Below are 18,159 nucleotides of genomic sequence, written 5' to 3'. Positions count from 1 at the left end.
AAAGATTCAGTTCAATTCAATTCAGAAATACTTTATTAATCCCAAAAGAAATTGTATTTAATTTTAATTACTTAATTACATTTTTTAAATTCATTTTTAAATAAATAAATTTTTTTTAAATATTCTGATGTATTATTAGTTGATATTGATCATGTGTCTACTACATTATCGCTATCGATTAATTGTACAACTTGTAGTATTTATTGGACTACGCTACTTTATTATTTTTTTCTTTAATTTTTGCAATAAATATGAATAATTAATGTAACAACTAAAGGAAATCATAATTGAAAAGGTATAAACATATACCTGACCTGTATTCACATGAAGAGAATACTAGATATTTAACTCAAAAGACTATTCCAAATTCAATTTAAAAATACTTTATTAATCCCAAAGGAAAATTAAGTACATTAAATATATAAATATACTATATGCTTTTTTTCAGCCATGATTTCAAATATGCAAAAATGACACAACAAAAACATTAGCTTATTCGTTTCCATATCGCTCCATCAAAATGACTTTCACATTTCTGTAAGATGCAGAAAGATTTAGATAGATTTATTTCACATTCAGGATTGTTAACAGGCTTCCCACTGCTGCTGTCATGAATCTAAATATTTTGAAAATCTCAATTCAGTTTAAGTTGTTTCCTCTTTTTACAAATCGGTTCTGAAATTTGCTAGGTAACATTTTTTCTACCACCTTTGTACATAATTAAACTGACCTATAGTCAGAGTTTAAAGAACTACATGAAGTTCTTCTGGCAATGGCAACAAAGTGACATCATTAATGATTAGTAAATGGTTAATTAATTGTCAATAAGTCGTGTATAAACTTGTTCAAAACTGCAACTCAGAACCTTTGACCCACTGTAATGATTTAGGACAATGTATATTCATACATTCGGTACAGTCAAAGTCCAGACCTAAATCCAATTGAGACTCTGTAAAAGATTTTTATTTTAAAGAATAAAGAGCAAACCTTCAGTTTCAAGAAGTGTAAAGTTGGTACAGACACACCCCAGGGCTTTGGAACTGTAATTACAACAAATGCATGCCACACTATTCAGATTTTTATTTGTAAAACTAAAATAACAATAAATTAATTTCTCAAATAGTTCCATTCAATTTTGAATTAAATATAAGTAAGTAACGCTAGTCGTGTGGCATCTCAAAGCTTTTTAGAGGAATCCAGAGATATTATAGTTTTCCACCAGGGGGCGGTGCCGTCCTATTTACAGATCAAGCTTGTTGAGACCCAACACGTGTTGCTATGGCCGTAAATCCTTCATCATTCAACAGCAGCTGCTAAATAAAATACATCAGTTGTGCATTTGAAATCAACTACGACATATTTACCGGAAGTCTGAATTAACTTGATACTTTTAATGTTTAAATTAACCTTTGATTCTTTTATAAACGCCAAACTAATGAATTTTTTTTCTAAGAAATTATTTACAAGGTCTATTAGAGTATTGTGACCCCCTAGTGGCCAGTTTGTGTAAATATTTCCAGCCATCAAGAGTTACACTTCCATGTTATTTTATTTCTAAGAAGGAAAATTCTCAGAATATTTAGCTTGCAAAAGAAAGGAAAAATTCTTTAAAATCTGATGAAAAGTATGGAAGAGTATTAGGGCCACTTTGGAAAGCAATAATCTGACATTTATTCTCAAGATTAAAGTCAGAATTATGAGGGGAAAAAAAGTCTAAACTTCTTTACACAGTATTGAGAATATTTAATTTTTTAATTAAATGTCAAATTCTGGAAGTTATAATTCAAATTTTTTTATTTTCCAGACTAAATCTCACATTCTGGAAAGAAAAAAGTCAAAATTGTGACTTTTTTTCCTGATGAAATTCCAAATTCCAGAAAACCCCCCTGAGAACTGTGAGATGATTTTATATAAAATTTGGGATTCTGAGGTGAAAAATTCTGAATTTAGATTTTATTTTAAATTCTGAAAAAAAAAATCATAATTCTGATTATTTTCATATTAAGATTCAAATTCTAGAAGAAAAGTCAGAATTCAGTTCAGATTAAGCGTTAAATTCTGGAAATAAACAGACTGTATTTTTACTTTTTAAGATTAAATTCCAAATTCCTGGAAAAAGTGAGAATTCTAATCATTTCCCTTTTTTTTTTTCCAATTCTGGGGAAAAAAGTCAAAATTTGGACATTTTCTTAACTTGCCCTAATCCTTTCCAAATGGCCTTACATTTATGTTCTGAAAAACAAATGACCTTTTAGAGTTACATATAGATTTCTACCTTTAATTTAACAATTTTAAGTTACATTTCCCCCTTTCACAAAATAATTCAGCTGATGTATTTCAGGTTGATCTGAAATCACTTTAATTAACAGACTGATTTAAAAGAAATGCAGAACTGATCTTCTTCTGTTAGCAATGCCAAAGAAAAGGCTGCATCCATCATCGCTTTGCATCAAATTTACCTCACATGTCAGAGTTTTACAGCTGGAAGAAGAAGTTTCTTTCTCATCAAGATCTTCAAGGTGAGCGGTTCAGTTGCTGTGGAGATGCAGAGAAGAAAAGCAGCACAGATATGGGGGGATTTTCTTGCCACAATCCAAGAGCACACATTTTCAGCCTGAAAGCAGGATTTCATGTCTTTCTTTTCAACTCTTGTAATCCTTGTACTCAAAACTTCTCTTCGCACTCACAGTTAGTCTCTGCTTGCTTTTGGAAAAGCCTTTTGGCACAGTTGCCTTTAATTTTGATCTCTTTTGATATTTTTACATAAACCCAAATTTGTGGAGATTTCTGCAGCTGCTCCAGATTTTCCAGTTGAAAGATTACAAGTTAGTGGATGTAGGGTGATAAATTGTAATAGAAATTATTTGAAAGGTAATTATACCAAGCACAAATAGCTCAAAATGTGCAGATATCTGCAGGAGAGCAGAGAATGAGCAGGTAACTGAACGCTGCTGAATGTAGTTTTAGTTTTTTCCCCCCAAAGGTTTGTTGGCTCTAGTGGCCTTTATTTGAAAGTAGTTCAACAGGAAACAGGGGGAAGGAGGAAGACATGCAGCAAATGTAGCCAGGCCAGGAATCGAACCTGCTACCACTGTCATGAGGACTAAGGCCTCGATACGCTTTTCCCCTGCGCCACCACAGCTGCATGTAGTTACCCTTCACCTCTCCATCTGCCTGCCCATCACTTTCACTTTAGGAAAAGTTTAAAACAGCTCTGCTTCACCCACAGTGACATCCACGCTACAATTTAAGAGCTTGACAGACAAGTAAGTAAAAGTCTGGAGATGTACATTTCCCCAAAAAGTAATATAAAATGTTAGATTTTTAAGATATTTTTATGATGATATATTTTATGCATCATCCTAAAAATATTTATTTATCCATTGTCTGATCTTACCGGGAGACGGAGACCTAATTTTAAGCTAATTCTTACTTGTTCCGGTCGGCTAACGGCAGTTAGCTACAGGCTAACATGTTTAGCATGTTGAAATCAATCTGGAGCTGCTTTTTGAAAACCAACTGTTCAGGTGGGAGAACCTGTTCATAGAAGAACTGAACGTCGTACTCTTCACAAATCTGACATGTATGTAAGACTGTGGAAAGACAAATCACCTTAAATACACGGAATGTTTAGCTAATGCAGCGAGTAGCATGTTTAGCTAACTTGTCGTATTTGTCTGTAAAGGATTGTGACCCATCCAGAGTCCGTACTTCCGGCTCAATGGCCGCTGGATCCTGGGAGGATACGCAGGTAAAGATGATGAATGGATAATAGAGAAGCAGTTTTATTTAATATAATGTGTTTATCCTGTGTTTGCAGTATTTTTCAGCTAATATTTAGCTTATATCGTGTCACCTTTATCGATCGTGTAGAACCAATTCAAGGCGCTTTTGTAAGTGACATAAGATTTTGTGGGATATTATATGATCTCTTAGTATTAGGATCAAGCATTGTGGTTTAACTGCAGTTACACAAAAATGCTGATGCTAACTGTACAGTAGGACGGGTCTATGAATTCATATGAGGGCCTTTGAAGATGGAAAACGAAACAATAAATTTCAGCCAAAATAACCTCAAAAAGTTTGAGATTAACCTTGGAAATTTTCTATAAAAACATGGAAATTTTCAGCTTCAAAAATCTTAAATTACTGTGAACAAACTCAGAAATGTTCTGATTTATCTCAAACATTTTCTAGAAAAAACATGAAAACCAACCATTCTTGTGCTCCAAAAGTCAAAAATTAGAGTGAAAAAGTTTTAAGATTAAACTCAGAAATTTTCTACAAAAAGCGTGAACATTTCTGAGGTCAAAGTTCAAAATGTTAAACTTTTGAAACTCAGAAAATTTTGTGAAATTGAACATTTTCGGCTGTAGAAGCTCAAAACATGTCAAGATTTTCAAGAAAACCTCTGAGATTAATCTCAAAATTTTAGGTTTTTTTCTTGCAAATCTTAGTCCTTTGGAACCCAGAAATCTATTATTTTTTCTATAAAAATTTTTTGGGATAGAATTTATTGAATTAATTTTGTTTTTCTACCTACAAAATGGCCCTAATACACTGTTGGACAAGTCTGAAAGTTTTCACTTTTAAGCAGACATTTGGGAACCCAGAAAGCAGCTGAACTGACAAAAGACGATATTTGCATTGATTTGCTGTTAAATTTGTGTTCAATAATATAAGATCCTTAATAAGTTGAATATTCTGTGGGATTATATCATTTTTGTTGATTAATTAAATATAGTAGATCAATATTTGACTTCTTATCTAATAGAGTCCCTGTCTTATTGTATCATAAGAAAATATTTTATTATGCAGGTTGATGATGTTTATTTAGCTTTACAGCAACATTTTAGTCCCTCATAGCCAGGTATTAAGTTGCATTCTGTCAGGATTAGACATCTGGTGTATTGTAATATATTGTTCTTACATTTAACAAGACAGAAAATAATTGCAGAAGTCTGGATAAAAAACTTTATGTTTTTTATCGATGAAAATTTCACATTAATTCCCTCAGAGAAACCTCGATACTCTGTAGGAAAAGACTTCCAGCTTGACACAAACCACAAGCTACCGATTCAGTTTCAGTTCACGTCATCTGCGTCGCTCTGCTGCCTGGACATTATTCATCATAATCACCCTTTGTGATGACTTCACATTCCAGTCTACTGACTGGGTTAAAGCCCGTCTTTCCAGTAACGGCAGCCCGGATCCATTCATCACGACAGCCGTTGCCTTAATGCGACGGCTGCGGTGTCACCCTTTGGATCCGCTGCTTCTCGAGAAATGAGAGCTGAATGTCTAATAGGGGCTTGTGCATTTATTTCCATGAATAATAGCCAAACTGATGGAGTCAGATGTGACACTTCTTGACTTAATTTCAAGACAATCGCTCAAGAAACCAGCTGTAAAGGCAAAAATCAGATGCAGACGTGATGGACACGCTCAGTTTAGGCTAGCAGAGCTTCCACCACTACAAGAGCTGCTCTTATATTGACTTAAAAAATAAAAATTTACCTTTTTTTCTTCTTCACTAAACAAAGCAAGTTCTGGGTAACTTCAGAATATTTTGAACCTGGTGATGTGTATCACTAGAGAGAATACTTACTTGATGAAACTGTTTGAAAACTCGAGGTTTGATAGCGGAGAAACAAAAAATTAATCATGCATTCGTCAAATGACTCTGGTACAAAACTATAATTTCCAATTTTCTCCTTTTAATTCAGTGTGGGTAGAATGAATTTAAAGCACAGAGTTTCCACTTTAGGCTCACGTTCAACTCTCATAAGAACATTTTGAAAATGTTTACAACATTCAAACCCAATTCACAAGCTAGCAAGCCTTGTGCGTTTAGAAATCTTGGTTTATTAGTTGCTCTCGCGCAAAATGTGTGAGGATTTAACGTATGGGAGTGAAGGATATACGTCGGTTGCTCATTGGTGTTTTTTACAAATAACCAAACTGACACTAATGGTGAATTCACACCGTTGTATTTTGTAATCTAGTTTCTACGAAGTTTGGTTCGTTTGGGGACGTGAACACAAAATCAAACTCTGGTCCACCTGTAACTTTGGTCTCAGTTTGGTTAAAGTGAATTCTGTTGTTCAAATATGCATGTGAACACTACGTAGACTGCAGACCGCTCCAAAATCAGGAAGTGAACTACAGTGCATTGCATTCTGGGTAAACACAACTAAAACAAACACACGTGTGATTCTAGCGCTAGCAGGTAAAACGACCCGTGGTCTTTTACCAAAGACAAAAGTGAAATCCTACCACTGCTTTTTTTGTTTACATGTTGTGAAGTTGTGCTCAGTGTCTTCTCTTGAGGTTTTTGTGTTGTTTCCTTCAGTGGTTCTTTGTGCAGCGCCCCCACAGGTGGGGAGGTGAACAGCTTTTTCAGTGTCTTTGGCTTGTTGGACACAGTGCAGTGTGAATAACAACCACAGCAGCTGAAAATGTAACAAATGTTCCAGTCGAACCAAACTTGCTGAACTATCAGGTGTGAAAACACACTATAACTTCTCTGGCTTCTTTCCTGACCTGCCTGATCTGTTTCTTGGTCTTCATGATGCGATTTGGTGAATATGGTGCGTCATTGGGGCCAAATTAAGACTATTGCTGATGCAGCAGTGGCTACTTCCTTGTTGTGAAAGTTCATATCCTAAATAAACCCAACAACTGATCTGATTATAGGCTGGAGCTAGTAATGAGCAAATGAGAAGGAGAGTAATCACTTAAGTTAGCTTTGCAGAAGCTAACAACTAGCATACATGCCAGTTACCATTGGCATGTATGCTAATGGTTTATATTTACCATAAACCATTGTTGATGGTAATTGGCTTTAGACTCATTATAATCTCCTGTGACAAGGAAGTAGCCACCATTGGGTGCACAATAGTCTTAATTTTGGCGCTAAAGTTCACTAATGTTCTCTCTCAAACCTCTGACGCTAATCAAAGTACAGTTGGGTTTGTACTTCATGATGTTCTGTCACATTGAATCCCCAACATCAAACATGATTGGGTTTGTGGCAATAGCCTGACAAATGAGTGTGAAAACAAGGCACCGAATGTTTCTGTTGAGACGTTGTCGTTTGAAATGCTTCTCTTTCAGTCTTAGCTAACACAGTCCAACACCAGCTACCTTTGTTTTGAAAGCCTTTTAGTCGTTTCTATTCCTCCTTTTGACAACTTGAAAGCTGGATGAAATGTTTGAGCTCCAGCAGACTTTTTTAAATCATCACAGTATGATGAATCTGCACATTTAGTTAAAATCAGACTTGGTTGTTTTTTTTGCTGTTCCTCATTGTCAAACTCAGCTGGAGGATTTCTGTATCTTATGTTTTCTCCTACATATTATGTTGTTTTTAAGTTATTTAAGTGCCCAAAGGTCTGTATTATTAATATTATTATTGTTGTTTTCTTTGTTTTCACCAGCAACAATGTTTAGATGAATCGCGTCCCATTGGTTGCTGTGCAATTTCTTTTTTAGCAGATTGCTTGTATTTGTTAATCCTTGGCCAGCACTCGAGGAATTTCCGTCTGTCTTTGTGTTCAAGCATGGCTCAGTCCAAGAGCAGAACCGGTCCCGAAGTTTCCTGCTGAGCATGCATGTTTCTCTTTCTGCAGTCATTTTTATCTCACGTTTGACGACAGAGTTGTAGATAATTGTTTCTCCAAGGAGTCTGGATAACAAGACTGAATGTCCCGAACTCTGAGAAGCCAATTAAACGGCGTCACCGGAAATGCCAAGAGAGAGTTGTAAGACTTTAGCTGACCCATTTGTGGACGGGTTCTGTGGTACAGAGGTTTGCCGGGCTGAAAGGCACCAGGCCTTTAACAGACCTTTCCCCTGAACGTGTCCAATCTGATCCGGGTGTTGACCACCAACAGACGATGTTGACGTTGACAGCGTCCTGCAGCAAGCCCACGAAGAAGAAGAAGAAGCGGCGACGCGGTTTTGGACGGAGCTAACGGATGCCTTGGACGTCGGACCTGGGCTGGAGGAATGAGCGGCATTGTGTCCTTGCTTGGTAACGGGAACAGCGGTTCTTACGCAGCGTCCTCTCAGCATGTTGTGGTAAGCTTTTTTGAACTCCTGGCTGAAGCAGGGGTAGATGATGGGGTTGATGCAGCTGTTGAGGTAACCCAGCCAGAAGGTTATCTTGAAGATGGTTTCAGGAGGCTTATAGGATGGGAAGATGGAGCCTGGGGAAAGAGAAGTAAAAAAAAACCAGGTAGAAGTGTAAGAAAGGGTTTGACATCCTGGAGAAAGTTACTGTGCAAGAATTTGTTGCTCAAATTAATTCTGAATATTCAGAAATTTACAAAGGATTTTGTAATCTGAACGCACCATAATCGCTTGACATTTTGCTCTAGATGCTCTTTGGAACGAGCCGTTATTTTCTGTTGCCGGTCTCTTTGTGCAATGGCGGATGACGCTATCAAATCGGAGCAACTTCTGTTTAAAAAGTCTGGTATTTATCATGTAGACAAAAGAACCTGAAATAAGGGTCAGAAGCTGAAAATATTTCCTCTTTTCTGTTTGCATGTTAATCCAAAGCTGGAAAATGCTAAAATGTGGCATTTTTCCAGCCGTTTCCAGACTAAATTAATCCTGCTGGGGCTCCCTGCCTGGTCGCTGGACTCAAAATGCATGTGCACTCATCCAAAACGCACAAAATATAAACTTTTATAACCGAAATCCGCTGAAAACCACTTTGAACCTTTCCTCATAGATTCACAAATCTGTCCAGTTTTCTGGATGGTTGATTCGCTTTAAATCAATGCATCACAGGCATTTTACAGAGCAGCTTCATGAGCTGTGAAGGTCTGTCCTTATGACTGGCTGCTTTGGAAGTAAGTGGTGACTGGTATACCAGTTCATTAAACCTCCTGCGTGTTATCTATAATAGTTTTCTCTTAGATGAGAGCAGTAGGCAGGTTATTCCATTTCATCTTGCAGAGGAAGCCCATTGTACCGTTTTGTTTGCTCTATTTGCTTGCTTGTAATTGAATTTCTTTGTCTCCTTTCAGCGACGTAATAGACCGAGTTGGGTCAAGACACTGGAGTCAACAAAAGATGGCTTCCCCGTTGTTGTGCTCACAGCGAATTAATTAAAGCGCCAAGGTTAATTCCTCAACAGAAGCGGCTGCTAAAGCGCTAATTCATGCTACAGCTTTGCATTTTAAAGATTTAATCTTTCCTCGGACATTAAATGAAAGTTGCCTTTGTCCTTTGTGGCATTGATTCAACATTCCTCTGGGACTTTGGTCGGTATCGACTTGGCAACATGATGAATTTGCTGTACTTCACCTAAAGAAACTTGTTTGTTCCTCCACATCCTGGCTAAAATTACTCCACTGGACTTGATTTAGAGCAGTCTTTCTCAAAGTGTGGTCCGTTGGCACCCTCTAGTGGTCTGCGAGGTACTGCAGGTAAACAACCGTTTATTTGCTGAGAGTTAGCAAATAAACAACTGTAGCTGTAAGCTAGCAACAGTTGGTTAAATAGAAATACAATGCTCCATTTGTTAGTTGGTAATTTGTATAATGAAATTTGACAAGCTACAGTTAGCTTACCAAAGGATTGTACTAATAAATAATAATGGATAAGTAGCTTAAAACCGGATTGCTAAAAAGATACCGATGGAAAATTTCTCACGGAGAGTTGCAGAACTTTAGTTTTTGAATATTATTGAAATACATAGCCAAGAGTTAGCTTGCTGTTGGTAAGCTAACTAACTGTTACCAAAAGTTAATTGACAAGCTAACAGTTAGCTTACCAAAGGATTGTATTAAAAAATAGTAACAGATAAGTGGCTTAAGACCGGGTCACTACCGATGGAAAGTTTCTCAGGGTGAGTTGCAGAACTTTTGTTTTTGAATACCATTAGCTAGCTCTCGGGTATGTATTCTTTCTGTTGATAAGCTAACTTTCCAGCGGTCACTTCCAGTGGAAAGTTTCTCAGCTGAGTTTGCAGAACTCTTGTTCTGTAAACTGTTACGATGCATAGCATGCCACCACCACCAAGATCCAGGTCTGTGACTGTGCTAAATGCAGTAGGATGATGGCGAGGCAGTGAGCAGCGCTGCTCCCCACGCTGACTAACAGCATCTTAACACCTAGCGGGATCCAGTGTGCGTGACGTCACGCTGCAGTGGGCTCACTCTAATGACTCAATATACTTCATTATACCTTGATAGAAAATCCTATTGATTTTACTTAAGTAAAAATTTATATACTCTTTGGTTTCTTTAGACGATCCTACAATTTGACAATCCTCTCAAATTGTAAATATTATCTTCTTTAATATATATTTTCAATATACTTTTATGTATTTTAATCCAATTTTTTTCCTGTCTAAAACTGTTAAGTTTAATAGTTTTGCTGCAAAATCAAAAAACAAACAAAAATGTTTGTAATGTCTCTTTAACTTTGCCTGTTTGTGAAAATTCATCGATAAATATCTTGAAAAAACTTTTTAAGTTTTCTCTGGATATACCAACATAAGATTAGGGGTATTGAATAATAGTAGCCCTCAATTTGCGTGAATCCATCCAAGCCAAACAAAGACATTGGTGACATATCCATTTTCTACTGCATAAATCATCTGACATAATAACTTGTTTTCTTGGCAGGCGCATCAAACCTGAGCCTCGCTTGGAAAAGCAGAACTTAATTGCTCCCTCTGGTTGAATCGCTCAAATCTGCTGCAGCTGCAAACAAATTGCACAGTGATGGCAATTTACTACTAGATCCTCACTTCTGAAAAGGTGGAAACTCTGGTTTTGCAGTTTCCCTGCGACTCCGTTACTTTTGTTTTTAACAAACACTCAGACATGTTATGTTGGCGCCCCTGAACTCTCGTCACAACATGAGGCATTGCTCTCTCACGGCTGCAGCAAAAGAAGAAAAAAGAAACTGAATCTCTAGTTGGGTAGAAAATTCAGTTGATACATGTTCTATGCTCTTAAATTAGAATGTGTAGTGAATATATAAACCAAAATGTCCGAAAATTTAATCTTAGTGCATCCAAAGTTCTGATTCATCTCACTAATGGACCCCTTGCAGTGTGATGTCACCCCATCTCTCAGGTGGAGGGCAAAAGTCGCTGGCTAATGATGATTAGCATTGGTTTTAGCAGTTAAGTTGTCAATATAATGCGCTAAATCTGAAATGTATGCATTTAAAAAATAGTGCTTTGCTACTAATTGTCAACACAATGACATCACTGTGTTGGTGGGACTGTAATAATCAAAAAATTAAGCATGTATAAAACGTCTTGCAAGCTCAGTTGCTATATATTTTCTTTGTAACGTCTTGTGTTCTGGTGTGAAGAAAATATGCAGAAATAAGAATTAATTTGAACGAAAATGATTAAACTACAAAAGACAAGCGACGTCTGCAGGTTTCCTCTGTGAATAACCACGTCTTCAGGGGACAGGAGAACAGAATATCATACAGTGTCATCACAAGGTTTACCCCAGAAATCCGGCTAAGCCAGGTGGTTGGGGCGAACATCCAGCGGCCCGCCGGGTTTTTTAGTTAAAAATGTTTATAGTCGACAGGAAACTTGGAAATATGACTTGATAACTATGTGTTATTGGAAGATGAATATCTGAATACCAAATATAAAGTCTTAAAAATGCCAACATTAAAAAAAAATAACTTAAATAAATAAGCAATGCTAAGCCTGGTGGGGGTACAAGTAAAGCCTGGTGGCCCGCCAGGATTATAATTCTCTTGGGGAAGCCCTGCATCATGAATGTCACGCAAAAATGTGTAATGAAAGAAATTGTTTACCAGTTACCTACCTATGGGTAAAACCAGAAAAAAGGGGAGCCAGCACAGGATGAAGCAGCCGACCACAATGCCAAGAGTCCTGGCCGCCTTTTCTTCCCTTGAGAACCTCAGCAGCTTCGGCAGAGGAAACGACGGCCGCTTGTGCGTCCCCGCCTCCTCGCCGTCTTCGTGTTTCCCCGCCTGAGCCGCCGCGTTCCCCCTGTGCATCCTCAACGTGACTCCTCCCATCTCCACCTCCTGTCCCATCGTGCTCTCCCTGATGCTTTTGGTTTCTCGTCTTGCCACAGTGTAGACTTGGCAGTACATGGCCAGGATGATGGCTAGCGGTATGTAGAAAGACCCCAACGCGGAAAACAAGGCGTATCCAGGTTCCTGCGTGATTCGGCACTCTGTTTCGTCTTCCGGGTCGGGCTCCTTCCAGCCGAATAGAGGGCCCACCGAGATGGCGGCGGAGACTCCCCAGAGCGCCGCCACCGCTGTCAGGCCGCGCCGTCCGGTAGCGATCGCAGGGTAGCGCAGGGGGTAGCTCACCGCCAGATAGCGGTCGATGGAAATCACGCAGAGGCTGAGGATGGACGCGGTGCAGCAGAGGACGTCCAGGGCGGCCCAGACGTTGCAGAAGGGGCGTCCGAACACCCACCGGCCAAGCGCCTCTGAGGCGGCCGAGAACGGCAGCACGGCCGAACTCAACAAGAGGTCGGCCGCCGCCAAGTTGGCGATGAAATAATGCGTCACGGATCGCCACTGGTGATGGAGCAGCACGGACAGGATGACCAGGATGTTACCAAGAACGCCGAACAACAGAAACACCACCAGCACCGCCCCCAACGCCACCGCCTTCGCCACATGCACCTCCGCCTGGGCGGACGAGCTGCAGTTGGGGCAGAAGTCCTCTGGCGAAGAAACACTTGTGTTCTCAGTGGGAACCATTATGGTCGCGCTGCAGCAGAGGACAAAAGCTTCCCAGCTGCACAAACCGCTTCATTTGCAGATACACTGACTTTTGCCAACAACCCATAGATCTCGTGGTCCGGATTCCTTTGTCTGAACGTCACATTTGGTCACAGTCGGTCTGGAAATACTCAAAATCAGCCATTGATCAGGATATCTGTAGAAGAAGAAAAAATATTCATATTAGTGACATTTAGCAGTAAACAAACCGAAGTGATGCTCGTTCTCTGTTGGTGGAGAAGCCAAATGACAAAACACATTATGGCGAAACAAAGCTCATTACATCTCCGACGTGGTTAAAAGGAATAAATAACAATCTTCTCCCTTCATTCGATCTGCAGCAGAGATCAGAGTAATGAAGTAGAGAAAACACACAATTATCCAGAAGAATCTCAGCCTGTTGTCTTTTTGCCTCTGCAAGCGAAATCAGACAAAGTGAAGACACCCAGAGGGAAAGACTGTGAAACAAACTGATCAGAAAGCATTGATTCCAATACGTGATTGATCAGTAGTGAGCTGCCCTCCTAACATCTGCATCCAGGGGTTTTCTAGATCCACTAAACTCCCCCACTTTGGCTGAACTTAAATTTTTCAACTTTTGGAAATTTTCTAAATTTTTAAACTCAAAAGTTTTTGACTTTGAGCTCAAAATTTCTAATTTCTTTTCTACAAAGTAATTTTTTTTTTTTTTTTTTTTTTTACAAGCCAATTTTCAACTTTTCAAACTCAAAAATTTTCATTTTTTTCTTCAAAAGTTCTGATATTTATTGAAAATGGTGGAATCTTTTCTGGAAATTTTCTCAGATTAATTTAAAAGTCTTTCAGTTTTTTCACATCAGTTATCAACTTTTCAAGCTCTGAACCTACCAAATTATTTTCTAGAAAATTTCTGAGTTTTTTTTTTTTTTTTTACATCCGTTCTTAACTTCTTATTCTCAGAAATGTAAAAATTTTTCTCCCAAAATTTTTGAGTTAAAAAAAAAAATAAATTCAGTTTTTTTTGGAGGAAATGTTGTTATTTTGTATAAAATTTCTTAGATTAATAAAACAAAATTTGGATTTTATTTCTTGTCAAATTTTGACTTTTCAAGCTCAGAAATCATTTTTAAAAATTCTACAAAATTTCTGAGATTAATCTAGAAAATTTTGAGTTTTTCAAGCCGAATTTCTGGACGTCTCAGGCTTGGACACGAAGAGCAATTTACATCCATTAAGCTTCTCCCAGTTTCCCAGTTGGAAATCTGACTTTGGAGGGTGTGCCAGTTGATTTTTCCCACTGGGAAGTCAGAATTTCCAAACATAGGAGTGGATATTTATGTACTTATTTTTTGTTGAGTCATTTTAATTGTTGTCATTTTGTAGAAATTTGTAAGTCTTTCACATTAAAAGTTAAAAATAATAGTAATTTTGTTTTTTAACCTCTTGGTCAATGTTATCTGAGCTGTAGGTTGGCTCCAGTTAGCCATGTTGCAGCTCTGAACCGACGCTCAGCATCATCACTTTGAATAAAAATAAGATGTAAACACAAAGACACCAGAGTGGAAATGATGATCTCCAGGGAGCAACAGCAGAATCATTCCCGGCATTACGAGAAACCCAACCAAGCGTGCAGCGAGACGATAAATGAAAGCCATATAATTATGTTTTTAAGGGCAAACAGCCCACCAAGCGCCTGCAACAGCTCTGCTGAAGGTGTGTGTGTGTGTGTGTGTGTGTGTGTGTGTGTTGGGCTTTATGTCATTCGTTGGATGACAGACGGAGAATCGAACCGTGCAGAGGGCGCTACACAACCCCCCTGCGAGCACTTCGGGTGCCGAAAATCTCACTCCGTACCTTTCAGAGTGAGAAATGTCGCCGTCAGAGATAAGCTGCGGCAGAATGATATAGCATTTTTTAAAATAAGTCATTGTCGCATGTTTGTGCAGAATCAAAGATTTGTTGTGCTGCACGTCCTGCTGTGAGGCGGAACCACTCACTCGCTATCACACGATGCTGCGATTTCTGTAGCCTGAGGCGGAATGAACTGTGACTCTGAATACAGCTGTAATGAGATTTCTTAGTGTGAGGAGTCAGTGGTGTAAAAACAACAGGTTCTGCTCTATGCAACACAAGTGGGTGCTGCTCTAGAGGGGTGCCAAACGATGGTGGAGAGATTATTTGTAGTGACAATTTTTAACACCTGTTTAGCGTGCGTAAGTAAAGTATTAAGGCTGTTGTAGATAAAAGTAGATTTCTGCCAAAAACCTCTGACATTTTGAAATTTTACTAGAATAGTTTTTTATTAAAAACCTGGAAATTTCTGAGTTTGAAAAGCTTCAAATTGAGAAAGAACTCAGAAACCTCGAGATTTAAAGGTACCTGGAAATTTTCTGAGTTAGAAAAACTTGAATATTTGTAAGAAAAAAAACTCCTGGACCCAGTGGGATTAATTGATGAAATTTTCTAGGAAAAATTTGGAAATTTCTGAAAATTTTTAGGATTCAAATTTTTCACTTTTCAAGCTCAGAAATCTTTTTTTTTTTCTATAAAATTCCTGAGATTAGTCTCAAAATTCCTGAGCTTTGTTAAGAGCATGTTTCTTTCCAAGCTCAGAAATTTCCAAATTGTTTTCTGGAAAATGTTTGAGAGCAAACTCAAAGTTTCTGAGTTTCTTTCTTCTCTCAAGCATAGAAATTTTCTGAGTTTTCTCCTAAAAATCTTTGATTTAAAGCCCAGAAATTTCCATATTATTTTCTACAAAATTTCTGAGATTAATCTTAAAATCTTTGAATTTTCAAACCTGGAAATTTCCAACTTCTTTTCTAGAAATATCTGAGATGGACCTCAAGTCTTTTGGTAGAAGTTTACTCCAGATTTTTTTATTTTTTTTTGTCATCTACAGCAACCCCAATGCGGCATTGTGGTGCTGCGCGAAAGTGGGCGCCAAAACAATGGTGTAAATATTATTTCTCGTCAGCATTTCCTGTATTTAGCAGCTGTTTTCGTGTGTAAATGATGTGCACGTACAAAGTACAAAGTTGCGCTCCTGTGTGGAGTTTTCTGCTACATTCTCCGTCTGACTGTCGGTGTGTCGGAGGGAAATGAGGGTCAACCAGGAAATGAATGAACACTGAGCAGAGAAAAAGCGGCATCACAGATGCTTCACTCCTCCGCAGCAACACGCTGTTTGCTCTCTGGTTCAGAGACGATTCATAGGCGGCGCAGTAAGTCAGCGGCAGGCGACATGTTTATGTTGGGAGGTCGTCCAGGTGAGAATCGTTAGTTTTTATTTGCATGGGCTTTGAAAGATAGACGTGCCGTTACAGCCATAACATTACGGCCACTGACAGGTGAAGCGATTTATGCTGCTGCTGTTGTTGCAGGGTGATAATTTGGTGCAACCTGAATGTTTTTGCAGAGTAGTTCACCTCCTTACAAAACTGCTTCAGATTGGCTTAGTTGTTCTTAAATTTAACTTAATATCAACAACACAGTGTTTTAAAATTTTATTCAGGCTTCAAAATTACTGTTTTCTGGCTGGAGTTGTTTTATATTTTCTAGCATTTTTTTTTCTGACTTTCCAAGCTCAGAAATTTCCAAATTGTTTTCTACAAAATATTTTAGATCAACCTCAGAATTTTTTTTTTCTAGCATTTATTTTTGCTTTTCAAGCTCAGAAAATTCCACATTTTTAAAAAGATTCTGAGACCATTTTTATTTTATTACTTAAAGTATAAAAAAGGTCAGTATGGATGTAAGTCACAGCCAGAAAAAAACATTTATTCTACAAAATGGGCAGATTTAATGACATTGTGTTCCAAACAGTCATTTTTGGGAGAAAAAATATTGAAGTTGGTTTTACAAGCCTGTGTTTAGTCTCCATGGCAACAAGCAGTTTTAACCCTTTACGTCCTAAGTTTCAGATCTTTCAGATGTCAGATATATTGGCTGGATATTTTTGCTTCTTTGAATTGTACGCAGTTCTTTAAATGTCCTGTGAGTAGATATATTTATTCACAGCAACTGGAACCTTCCATATCTAGCAAGTTATTTTTGCAATTTACCGTCTATTAAAAGAGTGTTTCATCAGATTAATATCACTTCCTGCTGCATCGGGAGAGAAATTACTGTAAAAACCAGATATTGGCTGGAAAGCGCAACGTCTCCCTTTTCAGAAACCGTTGGAATTTTTCAAATAGCCAAAGAGTGGCGGAGTTACGGTACCACACCGATACGTTCGGTCTGGAAGGGTTTTAAATTATATGCCATTTAAGATAAAAAAAATTTGCTAAAATAAAATGTGCAAACACTAGAAAACAGCCCTAAAAAATTGGAGAAAACCGGTGAGAATGGCTGCCATCTTTTTAACTTAGTGGGCGGAGTTTCTCCTCCTCCTTCCTGCATTTGCTGCCATCTGCTTTGTGAATCTGGTGCATAAATGAATCAGTTAGCATGAGCAATGGAGCTGCACAACATTGGGGAGATTAAACGGCTTCATTAATGGTCGTGATGCAGCCAAACTCTCTCCACTTCATGTTTCATTCATGTACAGTGAGATTGTTGCAAGGCAGCCGGCGGAGAGCAGCACACAGATGAAATGATGATGGGTTATAATGTGTGAAATGACCTTTTCAGGCTGGTCATCGCCTCCCTGCCCTCCCAACCTTCATTTCTTCACTGGGAGCAGAATCACACTGCCTTCCTCTGCAGACTCTTCATTCTTTCTCTTCAATTTGTGCTGCAAAAACACGACAATAATGGAGATGTTACAATGATGCCGCTTAAGAAAACGGCATTTTCTCTGCTGGTCGCTGAAACTGAACACCTGCTCTCGTCCTCCAGAGATAAGGTTTGATTAAAAGCCAGCAGCCAGCGGTATAATTTACATGTGAAATGTAAAGGCGGATCTGCTCTCGTTGCTGCATCAGAGGATGTAATTGACTGAAGCTTTGTCCTTGATGCTTGGAAACCGTCATGGGAAAAACGCTGTTCAGTTTGAAACAGGCAGGGCATCAGGGGGACGTTAGTCGGACTAATGTGGCTTGAAAAAAGCCGAGGGAACGTCGTTATCACACATGGTATGGATGTACTGTAAGGCGGCCATGTTTTTTTAAAGGTTTTCTGAGAGATTTTCCTCTAAACGTCATAGAAGTATTCATATTTTACTAGTTTAGTAGCAAAAAATAAATTGATAAACCATGTTTTAATATTTTCTGGACTGTTGTTTTAATTCTTTCATGTATGTTTGAGAATTTTTTTGTCTCCATGGCAACCAGTCAGCTGAAGAAAACGCCTAGGTGTACCTAACTCCGCCTTCAAAGCGCAGCTCCTCCTTAGAGCTGCAGTTTTCAAGCTTCTGCATTACATATCAGCTCCTTCAGACTAGTCAGCAGCAATTAGCAAACCATTGGTGCTTTCTGC

At 38.4% G+C, this 18,159-nt stretch overlaps 2 protein-coding genes across 3 annotated transcripts in view; one reads left to right on the top strand and one right to left on the bottom strand.

Moving 5' to 3' along the window:
• Positions 1-3,117: 3,117 nt before the first annotated feature.
• LOC122847096 (transmembrane protein 230-like) overlaps positions 3,118-18,159 on the top strand; it is a 37,885-nt gene continuing 22,843 nt past the window's right edge. For both annotated transcript variants that reach the window (XM_044144456.1, XM_044144455.1), the window contains exons 1-3: positions 3,118-3,266; positions 3,457-3,583; positions 3,686-3,751. In XM_044144456.1, the coding sequence (XP_044000391.1) occupies positions 3,582-3,583; positions 3,686-3,751 (68 nt within the window). In that variant the 5' untranslated portion in view covers positions 3,118-3,266; positions 3,457-3,581. The remainder of the gene's footprint in view (positions 3,267-3,456; positions 3,584-3,685; positions 3,752-18,159) is intronic.
• Positions 4,706-17,534, bottom strand: adra1ab (adrenoceptor alpha 1Ab). Its single transcript, XM_044144454.1, has 3 exons — positions 17,366-17,534; positions 11,820-12,916; positions 4,706-8,210 (listed from the first exon to the last, which is right to left on the bottom strand). Exons 2-3 carry the CDS (start codon positions 12,736-12,738, stop codon positions 7,729-7,731), a joined length of 1,401 nt encoding a protein of 466 aa, XP_044000389.1. The 5' UTR covers positions 12,739-12,916; positions 17,366-17,534; the 3' UTR covers positions 4,706-7,728.

Source organism: Gambusia affinis, linkage group LG17, assembly GCF_019740435.1.
Source record: "Gambusia affinis linkage group LG17, SWU_Gaff_1.0, whole genome shotgun sequence".
Classification (NCBI taxonomy): Eukaryota; Metazoa; Chordata; class Actinopteri; order Cyprinodontiformes; family Poeciliidae; genus Gambusia; species Gambusia affinis.
Note: the sequence above shows the minus strand (reverse complement) of the source record. Positions and strands in the feature narration are given on the sequence as shown.

Bases quoted from the DNA above. Each gene is read 5' to 3' on its own strand.
- adra1ab (XM_044144454.1), bottom strand. From the start codon at position 12,738: ATGGTTCCCACTGAGAACACAAGTGTTTCTTCGCCAGAGGACTTCTGC. The intron at 8,211-11,819 runs GTAGGTAACTGG...CTCTTTCCCCAG, and splicing joins TTTTCTGGTTTTACCCATAG to GCTCCATCTTCCCATCCTAT.